General features: G+C 35.6%; 1 protein-coding gene across 1 annotated transcript in view; it reads right to left on the bottom strand.

Annotated features, from left to right (window-relative positions):
- Positions 1-541: 541 nt before the first annotated feature.
- Spata9 (spermatogenesis associated 9) overlaps positions 542-18,477 on the bottom strand; it is a 28,677-nt gene continuing 10,741 nt past the window's right edge. Inside the window, exons 4-5 of the mRNA XM_020187083.2 lie at positions 11,318-11,413; positions 542-1,078 (exon numbers count right to left, since the gene is read on the bottom strand). Of these exons, the coding sequence (XP_020042672.2) occupies positions 794-1,078; positions 11,318-11,413 (381 nt within the window). The 3' untranslated portion in view covers positions 542-793. The remainder of the gene's footprint in view (positions 1,079-11,317; positions 11,414-18,477) is intronic.

Genomic DNA, 18,477 nt, shown 5'->3' with positions numbered 1-18,477 from the left:
AACTGTGACCCTGGTTTGCAGGGCCAATTATAGAAGTATTTTCAGTCTGGGTCAATGGCAATAATGAGTAAAAGTGGACATTTTTTCTCATTGTAAATTTGATTCTTTAAATCTGGAAATAAAAAGGTCACATTTCTAGGTATGGTGGTGTGCACTGTAGTCTCAACTACTTAGGAGGCTCAGGCAAGACAATCCATGGTCTAGGAGTTCAGGGCCAGCTTGGGCAACATGGCAAGATACCATCTCTAAAAAAAAAGGTCACATCTTCATGAACTGTCCTCATATACAGAAATCTTATCAAATTTGTAAATAATATTTTGTTTTATAGATTCATGGCATCTGTGAATTTTAAGTCCTTTATAATTTTACAAGTGAATTATAAAAACATTTAGACTCAAGCTGTACAGCCTGCAGATAGAAAAAACTATTCTTTTTAATCTCTGAAAAAGATGTATAGCTTTTTCATAGGGTTTTTATCCCTCCCAAATAGACAATTCTTAAATAAAAACATAAATGTATTATAAATATTCCCGTATTATAAACCAGAGTGTAAAGTCTAACCCAACAAAGGGTGAATATTCTTGTTCATTGAAAATATTGTAGTCATACCTATATTCTGCATGAGGATTCATTTTATTTTCTCTGCCAAATAGATACTAGAGAATGACATGGTAGTAATTCTCCCCCCACCTTCCCTCTTTTTGTGTGAAGCAGAGCATTCAGCATACGTAAACTAGTCTCCTAGTTTTGTCAGATGAAATGTGCCAGTGCAAACTTTTGTGTTCAGATTTGCTCATTCAGTCATTTCAGCTGACTGGTCAAACACCGAATGTAAAACCTGGATCTTATTACTCTGCTTATTAGCAGCAGGCTTGAGGTGATCTGCAATTTTGTCTGGCTTCTCTGGCAATGACCTGTAAGGTTTTGCTTTGATTTCAGCTCCAGATAACTTAGGTTCTGAAAGCACAGGCTCAGAAAAGGCTTTTCTGTAATTTCCATTCTCTCTGTTCTGCCTTATGGATTCTTCTTCCAGGAAAATGTACTTTACCTTCTCCAGCACAGCATTGGCACAGACTGCCTACATCATTAAAAAATATTTTGAAAAGTAAAGTTTCTTTTTAAGTTATCAACAACCACAGATTAAAAAGTTAACAAAATGTTTAATATAAGTCATTGATCTACATATTCTCATTTAAAAAGCACTTCTTTCAGGAACCCTGAACACATGATAAGGACTCAACAATTGATTCCTTGTTTTAAATATTTTATATGACAGTGTACAGACAGTTAAAACCTGTGTTTAGTATGCTTCAGTAAAGATGTGCTTTTCATCTTTTTTGTTCAATTCATTAATTGTTTCTCATCTTTATTCTCTTGATTTAATTAAAAGAATTTTCTGAAAGATGGAATTTGTCCCTGAACATGTCAATATCTTGAAGCAGGTTTTTTGTCTTGATTTTCTTCTCTCCTGATTTTGCTTACACTTATATGTACAATGGAAAGGCATGCATATTTTGGCAAGAAATTACTAAGCTAGTAGATAAATGATTTCTAAGCAAATGTGATACATTTTACTCCTAAAAATATGCTATTCAGTGCTTTAATGTCAAAATAAAACAGAAAAATAACTTCAAAAATCAGAATCACTAACAATTGCATTTATTAAACTTTATAAGTTTACTTATGATGCTGCCAAGTATAACATAAGGAGAAGACAAAATTCCACATAGGAGAACCTAAACTAGTTTATTTTACAAACGAAATGCCTCAAGATGACATATGGACTGTAAATAGAGGATTTTCTTCCTTTCTGATTTCAAATCACTATTCTTTTTATGGAAACTTTATTATAATTATTAACTCATTAATTGTACATACTCATTTTACTGTGCCATTTCTATACATGCATAGACAGTGCTTTGACTGTATCCACCCTCCAAACTGCCCTCTCTTACCTTCCCCACTCTCTGCCCCCCAATCCCTTTACCAGTTGACTTCTTTTAATTCTAGTTTCCACATATGAAAGAAAACATACCATACTTCTCCATTTCTGACTTATTTTACTTAACATGATGGCCTCTAGACCCATCCATTTTCTTTTTTTGTGTGCGTCCTTATCAGGTTTTGATATCAGTAATACTAGCTTTGTAGAATGAGTTCAGAAACATTCTTTCCCTTTCTATTTTATGGGTTACTTTGAAGAGCATTGATACTAGTTTTTCTTTAAAAGTCTGGTAGAATTCAGTTGTGAGTCTGTGTATTCCTGGGCTTTTCTCAGTTGTAAGACCTTTCATTATATCTTTAATCTCATTGCTTGTTATTGATCTACTTTTATGTCCTCTTTGTTTAGTTTTGATAGGTTATATGTATCTAAAAATTTGTCCATTTCATCTAAGTTTTCAAATTTACTAGAATGTAATCTTTCAAAATATTCCCTAATGTTCCTATGGATTTCATTGGCATCTATTATAATATCCTCTTCCTGCTTCTAATTTTATTTGTATCTTCTCTGAGCTAGGAGTTTGTACATTTTCTCCTCTCAAAGAACCAACTCTTTGTATTATTCTATTGATCTACATTTATTTCTACTCTGATCTTTATTATTTCTTTTCTCCACTAATTTTTGGTTTGGTTTTTTGTTGTTGTTGTTTTTATGTGACCTTGAGGTACATCTTTATTTTATTTGAGATCTGTTTTATTAATGCACACACTCATAGCTATAAACTTCCCTCTTAGAACCATTTTCACCATATCCCACAGATTCTGGTATGTTATGTTTCCATTTTCATTTGATTCTAGGAATTTTTAAATCTACCCAATTTCTTCAGTGACCCACTGTTTGTTAAAAAATGTATTGTTCCATCTTCATGTGTATTCATAATTTCTGCAGTTTTTCTTGCTGATTTTTAGTTTCTTTCTATTACAACCTAATAAAATGCAAGAAATTTTAATATTTTTTATATTTGTTAAGACTTGCTTTATTTCCTAAAATATGATCTATCTTAGAAAAAGTTACATGTGCTGATGAAAAGGATGTGTATTCATTCTGCTGCTTTTGGGTGAAATATTCTATAGACATTTGTTACGTCCACTTGATCTAGAGTGTAATTTAACTGAGATGTTTCTTTGTTAATTTGTCTCCATCTATTGGTGAGGGTGGTGGTATTGAAGTCACCCACTATTGTTGTATTGGGGTTTATCACTCCTTTATGGTCTATAATCTTGTAGTTTTTGTTTTTTATATATTGGGTGTTCTGACTCAGTGCATATGTATTTATAATCATTTTATCTTCTTGGTGGATTGTTCCCTAGCATGATGTGGATATGAAATGCCCCCATAGATTCATGCGTTGAAAGCCTGTCCCCAGCTGGTGGTACTATTTTATGAGGTGCTGGAAACTTTAGGAGGTGGGGCCTATCTGGAGCAAGTAAGTCACTGGGGATGTGTGCCTGGGATCTACATATTTCCCTGGCCCCTTGCTTTCTGTCTTACCTTTCTGCTTCCTGGTTCACATGAGGTAAGTAACTTCTGCCACATACTCCCACTGCCCTGCTGTTTCTGCCTCAAAATAATTGAACCAGCTGACCTTGGATTGAAACTAGGTCATATAAATTTTTACTCCATTTAAATTTGTTTCAATTATTTGTCACAGTAATAAAAATCTAGTAGGGTTTCCTTTATCAATATGTAGTGACCTTTGTCTATTCTGACCAATTTCGGCTTGAAGTCTGTTTTGTCACATAATGAGGACAGCTACTCCTGCTTGCTTTCAGATTTCATTTACTGGAAATAACATTTTCTATCCTTTCACTTTCAGTCTATCTGTATCTTTACCAGTGAGGTAAGTTTTTTGTAGGCAGCAGTTTGTTGGGTGTTTTTTAAATCCAGTCACCCAGTTTGCATCTTTAATTAGCGAATAAAGACCATTTGCATTCAGGTTTATTATTGAAAAGTATATACTAGCTTCTGTGATTTTGTTTTTCTTCTGTTGTCTCAAATCTGTTTGTTTCTTTCACCCTTATTCATGCTAGAGGTTTGATGGCTTACTGAATTAATCATATTTGATGCTGTCCTGATTCTTATTTGTTTATCTAAGTCTTTTTTTTTTTACGTTTTTTATTATCATATTATTGTTTACTTGGGGTACATTGTGACAATTTTAAAAGTTCTTACAATATTTCATAGTTGGATTCACCCCCTCCATAATTCTCGTTTAGCCTCCATTCCCCCATTCCTGGAATAGTTTGAACAGGTCTCATTTTTTCATTTTCATACATGCATACATAATATTTCCACCACATTCTCTTTCCTGCAGTCTTGTGATTGTCTTTATGTTGCTTCCCTTTCTGTGTGCAGGATTTCTTTAAAGGTCTTCTGTAATGTTGGGTTAGTGGTCATCAGTTCCTTTAATTTATGCTTATTTTGGGAGAGTTTTATTTCCCCTTTGATTCTGAAGAATAATATTGCAGGTTATAATGATCTAGGCTGGCAGTTATTTTCTTTCAGGGCTTGAAATATATCTTCCATGCCCTCCTGGCCTTTAGAATTTCTGCTGAGAAGTGTGCTGTTGTTCTGAGGGGTCTATCTTTATAAGTGACTTGATACTTCTCTCTTGCAGTGTTCAATATTCTTTCTTTGTTTGGAAATGCAAGTATAATATTACATGGAGAGGGTCTCTTCTGGCCATATCTATTTGGGATGTCCATATCTTTCACAAGATTTGGGAAATTTTATGCTGCCATTTCACTAAATAGGTTTTCTATGCCTTTTTTTTTTTCACCTTTACTTCTACTCCTTAATCTATATTGGTTATTCATATGTTTGAACTTTTAGTTATGTTCCCTACATATTGTACATTCTGTTTATAAAGTTTTATCTTTTTTTTCATTACTGACTGAATGTGATAATTCATCAACCTTGCCTTTAAATCCTGATATTATTTCTTTTGCTTGGTCTTGTCTGTTGGTGAGATTTTCAACTGAATATTTCATTTGACTTACTTAAATTTCTACAATTTCTGCTTGGTTCTTTTGTAGAATCTCATTATTGAATTGTGCTTTTATATCCTATATTGTCTTAATTCATTCAGCTGTTTATTTGTGTTCTCTTTGAATTCATTAAGCATTTTAAAAAATCAATCTTCTGAATTTTTTGGCATTTCATCTACTCTCATATCTTTGGATTCAGTTACTGGAGAATTATGAATTGGAGAGTTACCTTGTTTTTTCATAAATCTTGTGTTTCTATATTGATTTTTGCTTATCTGTTAGAATGGATATCTCTTCCACATTTATGTGAAGCTCTTATAAGTGAGCAGCCTTCTCAAAGTACCACTCAAAGGAGAAAACCACAGGAACAACAAAAAAAAACCACATATAGAAATACAGTAAAAACAAGTTAAAAATAACAATCACACCACCAGTAGCAGTTGAAAAGGGGCAAAAATAATGTGGAATAAACTAAAAAGTTTTAAAAAATGATACAGTTTAAAATAAAACGGGGGTAGGGGAAGGAGTAAAAGAAGAGAAAAAAAATTTTAATAAGGGGAAAAGAGATAAGAAATCCAGTTAAAGAATTTTTTAAAAATAAGTAAAATTAGGTAAACGTAAAGAAAAGTGAGCGGATTAAAAAAAGAAAAATGAGTCAAAAATTTCTCCTAGTCAGTACTTTAATTGAAGAGGTTTCTTTCAATTTTGGAATCCTCTAATTTTGGAATCTGCCAACTGTGGGGACAATACTGGGTTGCAGCTGAAGCCTGTTGTAATTCCTCTCAGCTCCCACCAAACAGGTTGGTACTGTATGTAGGATAAGGCCTATCCTGTGTTTCTTGCTGGTTTAGTTAAGGATGTGTTGTCTGCCTCAAGTTCATTCCAGAGGCTTTTTGCATGGACACTTGGAGCTGCTGCTAATTCCAATGAGATTCAGGGGTGTGTGGAACAAGCAGATACTCACTAGCTCCAGAGGCCCTCTGTTGTGCACACAGGGGCATGGCATATGTTCAACCCTTGGCATAATCCCAAATACCTCAGCAAGTGGGGAAAGCAAACAAACCACTGAGCTCTGGGCTGGAGTTGGGGTGTGGGGGGAGGCAAGAACTGAGCAATCTGCCAGCCTCCATTTTTGTGCCCTAGACCCAGACCCACACTAAACCATATTTGACTAGTCTCTGTGCCACAGAAGGTGGGGCTGGTAATCCACAACTCATGCTCCCTGCTGTTTAAACATGCCAGTGGGTTTGTGACAGAAGCTCTTACTCTGTATCTCTCATGGCTGTCTCCCACCCAGTCACTATGGTGTGGTGTCCCCAGAGACTCTAAATTGTGACTGTTCTATGTCTCCTGATCTCTAGAATAGCTCAGCACCTAGCAATACACCCCTTCTCAAGATGGCTCCTGGTTATAGCATCTGAGATAGTGAGTGATATAATGGATTTCTTCTTCAAAGCTAGCTTGCTATTCAGGACAGGTCACTTCCAGATCAAGTTCCCATACTGGATTTAAAGCTTATACGAACCATCCGTCTGCCAATCTATTATCTCTGGGGATTCCTGCTCTCTCTGGCTTACTTTGTGCTTGCAGTATTGGGTTCCCTTTCCCAAGATGAGGATCTGAGAGGAGGAACTGCAGGTTGCTTTGTGCTTTTTTGAGTTGTCTTTCTGTTTCTCTGTGCTTTTTAGTTTTCCCATTACCTCTTTTCTTGATTCCTGGAGCTCTTCCTTGTTCTATTGTTGCAATGTAGTTTCTTCTTTGTGCCCTGACTCCTCACTTGCAGAGTCATGAGAAGTATACTTCTATTCCGTCATCTTACTCTGGAAATCCTCAAAGTGGTTCCTGCAATGGCCTAGCTCAGAAAATTTTCTCAAAAAGGTGACAGGGAAAGGGTTGAGAGCCTTGTACTACCTCAATTTCCTCCTGCCCTCCTGCTTTCTTTCTTGCCTACCTCTCATTATAAAACCACTATATACACCTTTCTAGTTTACATTTGGTGCCTTGTAGCTGTGGCCACACATGGTGGAAGGGACAAAGCAACTCTCAGGGGCCTCTTTTATAAGGGCACTAATCCCATCCACCATTCACCCTGTGGTGAATAAAATAAAATAATGTGTGCTTGGGAAGGATTTTTGGAAATGTTTTCCTCGTATTTGAAGAAAAAGTCTATCTTTTGCCTCTACCTATCCCCCCTTTTTGATTTGAACCCTGACATAGGCATGATACCTGTACATGTGGCAACAAATGGAAGGACTAAAAACAATGAATTTTAGGATAAAAATATGGAAAGACCCCCATGTCTTGTTCTTTTCAGATTTTTATAACAAAATATCACAAATTGAGTAGAACATAGACAATATTCTTATTTCTCACAGTTCTGGAGGTTGGAAAGCCCAAGATAAAGGTGCTGGCACATTCTGTGTCTGGTGAGAGTGCACTTTCTAGTCATAGATGGTGCCTTCTAGCTATGCTCACATATAGTGGAAGGGACAATGTGACTCTCAGTGCTCTTTTATAAGAACACTAGTCCCATTCGTGAGAGTCTACTAACCTCACAAGGACCCCCACCTGCTAATACTATCATCTTGGGGATTAGTTAACATAAATTGTGGGAGGATACATTCAGACCACAGCACAGGGATTCTTGATGGCATTATAGATCCCACTGTAGAAAGCCAGGAACTGCCGAACTCCAATTCTAATTAAGATATTTAAATGTCAGTGAAATATTTTTTTCTTATTTGCAGCTGAATGTATCCAAACCCAGAGCTAAAAACTTTCATATCCATCACCTTCAGCTATGAATAACCTTCATCCATTTAACCCTAATATAGTCACTTTCTATGCTGTGCTGTGAAAAAAATATTGAAAAGTTCTGACTTATTTGATACATTCCTTCTTCCCTCACCTAAAAAAATCTGGGGGCTGGTGGAGTGGCTCAAGTGGTAAGAGCACCTGCCTGGCAAGCATGAGGCTATGAATTCAAACCCCAAGTGCCAAAAAAAAAAAGTTTAAAAAATTATATCTGTGCCATTCTGACAAGATGTATCCCAATCTCAGAAAATGAAGAGTCTTTTTTTGTGGTATTGGGGGTTGAACTCAGGGCTTTGCACATGCAAAACAGGCAATCTACTGCTTGAGCCACCCTCCAGTCCATTTTGCTTTGATTATTTTTGAAAGATGAAGTCTCATAAACTATTTGCCCCAGCTGGCCTCGAACTGCAATTCTCCTGATCTCAGCCTCCCAAATAGCTAGGATTATAGGCATGAGCTGCCCAGCTTGAAAATGAAGAGTCTTGATCAAAGTTGATATTCCTGTATCTTTAACTTATATCCTACCATCTTTCTATTGTTTCCTGTCTCTTTGGCCTCTCATTCTTAACCAGCAATTCCTGCAATTTAGGTGTAGCTTTCATTCTAAAGTTTAAAATCCCTGGGACCATGTTTCTCTCTGGACTGCTCTAGCCCTTATTATTTTTTTGTCAAGCCAGTCAATGTTCTTGGTTTCTATGTTGCCATCTATTTACTCTGTAACCTACATTTGTCGTCTTTGTCCCATCATGCCACTGACATAGTTCTCAATAAGATGAAGTCCAACATCTTTGCTACTAGGTCTAAGATGCTTCTTGTATCTTCATTTTACTTGACTTTTCTTTTTGCTTGTATTTGACAACCATTCACAATTTCCTGAGTTTCTCATTTCTCTGTCACTATTTCTTCTGATTTCTTCCTACTTTTCTCATTGCTCCTTTGTCTCCTTCATGGATGGATCACTTCTTCATTCACCTTAAATGTTGCTGTTTTGCACATTTCTGTTGACTTACTATGTTCACTTGGCATGGTTCCAGTCATAGGGCATTAAACTCCAACATATATGTTATTTGCCTTCAAAATCATAGTTATAACCTTGACTTCTCCTGGGCCTTGGATGCATATATTATTAGGTCACCAAAAACTTTCTATTTTCTACTTATAAAATCTGTAGCATCACAAATTGTATGGGATGATTTCAACAGCCTTTGAGAAATTAAAGTTTAATTTTGGTTTTAGTCTAGTTTTTCTTTCCCTGCAGTTGTTTCATCCTATCCATTTTTTACAGTGTGTTTTCATCATACTTCAGTTGATGTTAATGTTATGTGAGAGCCATATTTAAGATATGGAGAACCTCTCAAAAATTTAAAACACTTGCAAAACATTTAATAAATTCAGTTTTTTTAAAAAAAAGGTTCAAAAGTAAGTTCTACTTTCAGTTTTTTTCTATGGTAATTTGGTTATTCTTGATTCTTTTCATTCCCCCATACATTTTAGAATCAGCTAGTCAATTTACACACAAACAATATACCTGCTTGGATTTTAAGTGGGAGTACACTGAAGCTATAGATTGTGGAATTTTTTTATATTGTATGTTTCAATATGATTTAAAAAATAACAAAAATGTAATATGTAAAAACTCTAACCAAAAAACTTAAACAGTATTAAGAGAAATTAAAGGAGTCCAAAATAAATGGAGGATGTGCCATGTTCGTGCATTAGGAGGAAGATTTATTCTACCAGTTACAAAGACATCTTATAAAGCTCCTACAATTTATACAGTGCTGAGTTGGTGCAAGAATAGACAAAACAGTTAAACACAAGAGAATTTTAAACATAAAGCAAGTATAAATAGACCTATACTTGCTTTATGATAAGAATGATGTTCTTGGATGATAAGAAAAGGATTTGAGCTGGGGAGGTGTGGCTCAAGTGGTGGAATTCCTCCCTAGCAAGTGCAAGGACCTGAGTTCAAACCCCAGAACCACAAAAAAAAAAAAAAAAGAAAGAAAAGGACTTTTTCCTGATAAACTTGGGAAAATCAATTGGATATCCATAGGGAAATATTTAGACCTTACCTCATTCCAATTCCACATGAATTATAAATCTAAAAGTAGAAGGCAAAAAAATACAGCTTCTGGAAAATAACAGATTTGAATATTTTCATGACCTTGGATATAGGTCAGGATTCTTTAATTAAAACACAAAAGATACTTACCATTAAGTAAAAGATTAATAAATTGAACTACATTAAAATTAAGAACTTCTGCTTTTAAAAAAACTGCTAAGAGAGTAAAAAGGCAAGTCATAAGATAAAAAAAAAGCCCATATATAATCATATTGTTCCTGTAATATATTTTAAAAATTCAAATCAGTAATCTAAAAAGTTAGATACCTCTCAATAGAAAAATTAAAGTGACTTTAACAAAAATTTACCAAAGAGAGTAATATCCAAATGTCCAACTAATGTATCCAAACTTAATCTCATCCATAATCAAAGAAATGCAAATTAAAACTACAATATTATAATACTACCTACCCACAAAAATGACTAAAATAGAAATTGGTAACAATTCCAAGTGTCAGTGGTGGTGAATAGCAACTACAATTCTTGTAATCTTCTAGGATTAGTGTGAATTGTTAAAAAATCATCTTATAAAACTGTTTTGCAATGTCTATTAAAAATGAATGTATATATACATATCCTATTACCTAATACCTAATTTCCTAGCAATTTCACCAAAAGATATGTATAGGATATTTACATTGCCCTTATTCATATTATTATTAATAACAGCCCAAATTAGAAACAATCTGAATGCCTATCAGCAACTGAATGCATAAATAAATGGATGATGTAGTCAATCAGTGAATACTACACCACAATGAAAATGAACAAATTACTGCTACAGAGAACTAATGAATCTCACAGTGGCAATGTTGAGCAGAAGACAATGCAAAAGAGTATATACTATATTATTCCTTTTACATATAATTTGCCTACAATATTACAAATCAAAATACTTTGTTGCCTTTATAGAAGAGAGTGATAATTGTGAGGGGGCAAGAAAGAGGTTTGTAAATGACAGTAATGTTTTATCTCTTGATCTGAGTGGTACATAGTTTAATAGATTTTGTGATAATTCATCAAGGTGTGAACATTTTATTACAGTTTTAAAAAACAAAGCATAAGTATCTACTAATTAACAGACAGTAAATCCCTTATAATTGATAAGAGATTGTATTTTTGTCATGTATAACACTTGTAATCAAAATACAGTACACTAATACTTGTGTTCTCCAAAGTCATAGACTCAAAATGATGGAATACAGAACTAAAGCCATGGAACAATGGCCAAAATGAAACAATTATAGCTAAATGAAGTAAAAAACTAAGATGTTTTGTGAAAAGTCTTCAAAAACATTAATGTGGATGATTCTATTGTATGGTGTTATCTGTAACACTACACAAAATAAATATATTTATTACTAGATTCTAATAATTTTCTTAACTTACCAAATAAATTAGTGCTGCATATGAAGCATACATTATGCTAGTTAAAGCAGTTTTTGCTGGAAAAGAGATTATTTCAAATAAGGAACCCCTTCCGACCTGCAAAAAACAAAAATTTTCTTATTAAAACAAAAATTTTCAATGCTTTAATGTTATATTTTACAATGTTATTGTAAAATAGAATTAAACATTTTTCTTCTAAAAAAGTCTATCTTACAACTATCTAGGTTTTTTTTACATTTTAGTTTACTTTTCCCCTTTTAACAAGAAGTTACTTTACTTTTACTAATCAAAGTGCATGACAAATCTGTAAAATTCTTGTATTTCTGATACCTACATTACTTCAACTTTTTCAGTTATGGACTGTGCTCACTAGGAGGTGCTCCTATGCATATTAGAAAAACACAGTTGTTTCTTTGTTCAAGTTCACGTAATCATTCTTTACTAAATTATTCACAACCTCAATTTAAGCAAACAGCAATCAAAATACTGAGCATTTCCTGGAGATTAATGACCTGCTTGTAAACATTAATCATGAGACTGCTGACAGCCAGCATTGACCTTAGATGATCATTAAGCTTTGGGAATGCTCTGCTCATACACAGCATGTTGTTATAAAGCCTAAGAACATTTACACTAAAAATGAATTTGCCTCACAGATGTCTCTAGTTTCTGGTAAAAGGTGGCCCTGCCTTAAACATATCGGTCTAACATATTCAGTTTAAGGGAACTAGTTTTTCTTAAAGGCCACCTCTGTTGAGCAGGATATGAAATGAGGACATTATGAAATACATTCCCTTCCCATTTGGCAGTGAAATGGCAGTTAGCCATGCTTCTCCAAAGATCCAAGCCACTCAGTGGCTTCGATGAACTTCTAAATTGTACTGGCTGTAACTAATAAAGCACGTAAATGCACAGTATAAAATGCGCACATACTAAAAAGAACAGTGTGTACATGTTCCTTAAAAAGTTATTCGTAACACTGAGGGGCTGGCGATATTGCTCACTGATAGCACAGTGTTTGTCTAGCATGTGCAGCCCTAGGTTTGATCTCAAGCACCAACAAGGAAAAACAAAAAAAAGTGGCATGTGGTTGTAGTCCCCACTACATGGGAGGCAGAGGCAGAAGGATGGCTTGAACTCAGGAGTTCAAGACTAGCCTGGGCAACATAGTTGAGACCTCATTTCAAAAAAAAGAAAAAAATATAGCATTGAAAAAATTAAAACAGTAAGAGCAGAATGGTTAGGAAAATTATATCTACCAAATGATATGATATGCAGTCTCTTAAAAAGGTGCTTCTGAAGAACACGTGATGATATTTTATTGAACAAAAACTCATGTAGCATTGTATAACTGGTCCTATTCTATGTGCTTTATAAGCCAGACATGGTGGCACATCCTTATAAGTCCCAGCTACTTGGGAGGCTAAAGCAGGAGGATGACTTGAGCTCAGGAATTCAATCGCAGGAGTTCAGGACCAGCCTGGACAACACAGAAAGACTCCATCTCAAATTAAAAACAACAACCAGAACTATGTTCTTTATAATGCTCTGTTTAGTTCTTTTAAAAATCCTATGAAGTTGGTATTATTGTCTCCATACTGCAAATAAAATTAAAAGAGAAGTAGTTAAATTTAAACCAGGAATGATATTCCAGGTCTTAAACATTTAATCTGATCAATAAGTTGTGTTGCTTGGAATACATTGTTATGAAGAGTGGTAACGGACAGTATTGAAATAGGTAATATTTATCTCATATATTTGCTATGAAAATAATGAAATGCTTGTAAACTGCTTAACAGAATGCCAGACATGGTGAACACTAAGGAACATGGCAGACATTACTAATATCTTATGAGATACGAGAGTGAGTAAGGTTCAAAGTTGTTAGCATAACAAATAATCCTATTCCAAACAAAAACAGGACAAACGAATCTATGCTGTTGGAAGTCCAGAAAACAGTTATCTAGCAAGGGTGGGAATAGTGATTAGAAGGCAAATGAGATTTTTTTTTAGGTGCTGCTAATGGGCGATTTACCACAGGTTGTGTTCAGTTTATGAAAATTCATTCAATTGTATACTGAATGATTTGCACACCATTTGCTATATTTCATTTTTAACATTGAAAACTTCTATGTCTATTATTTTTATGATAAAAATAAAACACAATTACCTTTACATAGAAAAAATTTGGACAGAAATGCACCAAAATTTTAATAGCTTTTATATTTTGGCAGTACAGTTTACATTTAGTGAACACTCATTATATTCCAGGTTTTAATGGATTCATTTGCATTGTCTCATTTTATACTCTAACAGAACTGTGAAATAGGAACACAGATTCAGGAAATTTAAATTCTTTCTTGTTTTCTGTATTTTCCAAGTGAAGTTTAAAGAGGAAGAGCATACGGCATTTCTTGTAAGTGAAATTACAGAAGGATGCTTAGCATTCTGTGCTTAGTTTTTGATTACTGATGCCACTAGTGTGAGTGAATCAGAATTTCCCTGCCTCCATCTTAAGTGATTGATGGGATGCAGAAACCAAGAATACTGTATGGTCTATTAGCCAGGAGTGGGTGAGGAGAACCTATTTCCTTTCTTCTTCCTTTGCCTTTGGGCCATACCAACTCCCAAATGTATGGATAAGTAAGGGGAGTTTTTAGCCAACTCCCTCCATAAGTCAACCTGGAAAATTTGTCAAGAGTTCCTGGCTTCAGTAGAGAGTTTCCAGGAAATGAAGTAGGGGTTGCGTTTTCCTTCTTGCTAGAAGCATCAAAATGGCAGCATGTCCTTGCATCCAACAGTAAGGCTACAAGGAGACAAGCATACAAGTAGAGAACAGACTCTCCAGGAAAACGAAAAGCAAATACTCCCCAACAAAATGCCTCCTATGGAGAGAAGAGATTCGTGAGTTTGTGAATACACGAATGCATAGTTGGAGATCTACACTTGAGAAGTAGAAAGCCACATAATAAGATAAGTGGTGTCTGCATGAGAAATCACTGTTTTACTACATTTGTTTCAGATTCAGTCCCTTACCTAAAATTAATTAAACCTGATGATTTTCAAAATGAATTATGTAGATAATATATGTTATGCTTGTGACTAATTAATTCACATATTTTGGGTCATTTTTCACTGTTTTAATGCTTTTAATGTATACTTTCTATTTCTGCAACAAATCATTCCTATAGAAAATATATTTCCTCCAAAATTTATGTGGTTACTGGCAAACAGCCATTTTTCAATTTTATGACTCACTTGCACTACATATTTTATATTACAAACCACTGTTTCATTTTTGGATTGCTTTTAGAAATACTATACCTTAGTGTATAGTATAAACTGAGATCAATAAACAGGAGAAGTTTGGTAAATAGGATCTTTATTTGGATTGCCTTGGCCTATTTGAAATAATTACCTTAACTTTGTTACATTAATTTCATTTTATTTGCATTTGAGTTAAAAGTATCTTGGTACCAACATTATGTCTATATATTTCTTATTTTTTAGTTTTGTGACATTAATATGTACAATATGTGGATAATTGAACATTAAAAACATTTCAGGCTAGGCATGGTGGCTCACACCTGCAATCCCTGCTACCTGGGAGGCAGAGATAGGAAAGACAATGGTCCAGACCAGCCCAGGCAAAAATCACGAGACCCTCTCTGAAAAATATCTAAAGCAAAAAGGGCTGGTAGATCATATAGTTTTGGGATTGAGTTGGTGAGTATTCACAATGTGTGGAAAAGCATGACACAGACCATACGATCTCAGTTACCTAAAATGGATTGTTGTGTGTACACACAGGATTTAGGACAATCCAACTGTACTGCTTGTGGCTATGGATGATTTTGTTCTTTGCTTCATATGTTTGTTTCCTGTAATGCACATGTTAACTTAATAAAGGTTATTTTAAAAACCTGAAAAAAAAAAAACAACAAAAAACAAAAAGGGCTGGTAGATAGAGCATCTGCCTACCAACTGTGAGGCCTTGAGTTCAAACTGCAGTACTGCTAAAAAAAATAAATAAAAAATAAACGCATAAACTTTTCCCATGTATAAATTTGACCACTTCATCTTATAAAAGTATCTGTGTTCATTTTATTTTCACTAAAAATGACATAAATCACAAGAAAGCTAACTATTAGCAGTTAAGAAAAGAAAGATCCACTTATTCTGGCCTGAAAGTTGAACTGCCAGGCCAACAGCTTTATGTTGTACAAAAGCATCAAGGGAGGGGAGGGGGAGGGGGGCAGGAGGGAGAGATGGTCCAAACGATGTGTGCACATATGAATAAATGAATAAATAAACAACAAAAAAAAGAACAGTAATAATAATTTTTAAAAAACCAGCAGCTTGATGAGGGATACATGGAGAGCCTAGAAGAAACTAACTGGGTGATTCAAGAACAAATGTAGCAAGAAAGTCTAACTGCTGTCAATCAGCAGGACTAGAAAACAAAGTGTCTCCTTTAAGTTTGCAAAAGCTACATTATCCATGTCTTTGCTTAGTTACTCACAACTCTCATTAGTACAGGAAAGGCTCTAGAAGTTCACAGTAAAGGAATCTCTTTGATTTTTGTTTACCCCAGTGTTTACATCCCCCATAAATGTCAAGCAGCCTAGCCGCTTCACCAACTTGGAGAAGTACGCCTCTGAGAGGTTCTACTTTCTAGAAAATGTCCTCTTTTCCCAGGTCTGAATCACACCTTCCAAGTAAGCCATGTGGCAGGCCCATCAAGAATGCACAGATGTTCTTGATATTTTTAAGATTTACAGTTTAAATCCCAAATTGGAGTCTACCTTGAAGGGTGGCGAGTGAGGAAGAACCTTTCCTCAGATAAGCTTTTCACTTCCACCCTGGAAAGATAGCATTTGTTCATCAAGATGGAATGAAATGTAGGGACTGAGGGTTTGCTTCATTTTTTCCCATACCTTGCCCTACAATAGTCCACATTGTCAATACAAAGTAGAAACAGTCATCTCAAATGCCTTTTTTTAGGGATGATCCTATCACAAGAAGAGTTCCCAATCCTAAGGCCCTGCATTGACCTGCCAGAATCAACAACTATGTCTGGGAGCTGACGTGTATTGGCTGAAGTCAGCATTTAAACTGATTATCTAGGTCACTGCAATGAGAGCAGCTGCAGGATTCTCTCAGCCAGGCAGCTCAAAAGGCTGGGCAGATGCACCATTGTGTAAATACTGGTGCCACGAATATTGAAAACCTCCCGGAAATCTCTAATCAGGGTTTTCCATTCCTGAGACCTTGCAGAACTAGTCCCTATCCTACCACTGCAGTCTCAGACCTGTAAAACCTGAAGAGCAACCTGACTTGGCAGCTGTACAGCCAGGAGCAAAGAACCCCCTTCTAACAAGACTGCTAGTGAAGATAGTTGACCCCTACCCTCTGTGCTCCTGTCATGACAGGCCATCAGAATCTTTGTAGATAGTTTGTATTGATTGGGTGTTAGGACAGCTCATATCTGGCACATATCTCAATATGCTAATAACATGGGGCACACTAGATCTAAACTTTCAACCAGAATAGCTCAGGGGTACAGTGTCAAAGGAGCTCTTGGACCAGCATCTGTTCTCTGATTATCTTGAGGAGACCATTACTGCATGCTTCATGTCAGACCTCTTCATGTCAAAGGGCTGAAGCACTACTCTAGTTATTGTCAATGTCCTAATGAAAATGCTTCTCTGTTTTTCCATGTTTTTTCAGGGAAGTAATCTGTCTTTCTGATATTCACAGGCACATACTATAAAAAAAAAGATACGAGTTTCAGTAAAACCATTTAAATCATTCCATGTACAAATTCATCTATCCATCATTCGTCACCCTCAATAGGATACCTGCCTTCCTACAGAAAGTTTTCATAAGTGATATCCTTTCTGTATTCACAAAGTATGTCCCTTTGCATAGTGATTCCAGCCCTCACTCCTTTTTAATTCCCCACATTGCTGTGCTCGACCTTGGTGCAGGAAGCCTGGAAATTCTTAAAGGAGTTCATGCTGGAATCTATTCTGGGCAAGCTGAAGGGCCTCACATAACTTCTCCACGCTGTGACTCTTACTCTCAGCACACTCTGATACTGCGGGTCGCTCCATCCCCAGAGCAGTCTTCTGACCACTGCCACGCCTCACATCTCATACATTCCTCTGTTGTGCCCTTGACTGTCTGGGCCAGTGTATTCATATTCACACTTCTGTTTCTGTCCTCACTGAGTCTTTTAGATTCGACATATGTTGCTTTCTTACTTGCTCTGATATAGTTTCCTTTTAGTGATAAATCTGCTTCTCTAACCACTGCACTCAAATGAGGCTTCTTCCTCATCCTCAAAGACCCTGGAACCTCTGACCTGGGACTGTTTTCTCTTGTCTCCCCCAGCCGTATGGAACTACTAATATTCTCTCTCACTTTAGAATCCTAATGTATACTTTTTTTTGAAACCATTCTCTTACTTCTTCACCTGGCTAATTCTTTCACCTTCACATCTCATGTAGAGTACTATATTTTCTAGAACACCTACAGTGTCCACTCTTTGAAATTACACATCTTTTTTTCAATGCTTCTATCATATACTTTGCACTCTTTGATCACACACTTGCTATATCCTACTAACATTGTTTGCTTATTTACCCTTCAGCTCCCCATCCATGTAGGACAAGGGTGAGATATCTCTAAATCCTTAGTACCTAAACCAGTGATTTTACATATCAGGTTTTTGACAAATATTTGTTGAATGAATAAAAAGGTTCAATTATGCTTCACTTACTTCCCAAAAGAAATTTGACCATCTATATTAAAACTTGTGAAGGACAGCTGGTTCCAGCACATGGCAGACTGAGCTAATGTCATTTTTTGTGTAATGTGCCATTTACACAAAAAACACTGAAAAATTCTGTGTAATTTAGCCCCAAAATGTAATGTAAGCCTGAGTTGACAAAAAAGAAAGAAAAATTCCTTGTGCTGGGAACAAAGAGAATACTAACTGCTAAACCAGCAAGGATATGAGCTTATATCCCAGGAACTCAGGGCTGATGCTGGACCCTGAAATAATGGTGGGGTGCTTGAATTTTAATGGACAGAGTGGGTTAGAGACTTGGACACACATAAAACAAGGATTGACCCTTTGCAGAGATGCAATTTCA

This window comes from Castor canadensis, chromosome 6 (assembly GCF_047511655.1).
Source record: "Castor canadensis chromosome 6, mCasCan1.hap1v2, whole genome shotgun sequence".
NCBI classification, from domain to species: domain Eukaryota; kingdom Metazoa; phylum Chordata; class Mammalia; order Rodentia; family Castoridae; genus Castor; species Castor canadensis.
Note: the sequence above shows the minus strand (reverse complement) of the source record. Positions and strands in the feature narration are given on the sequence as shown.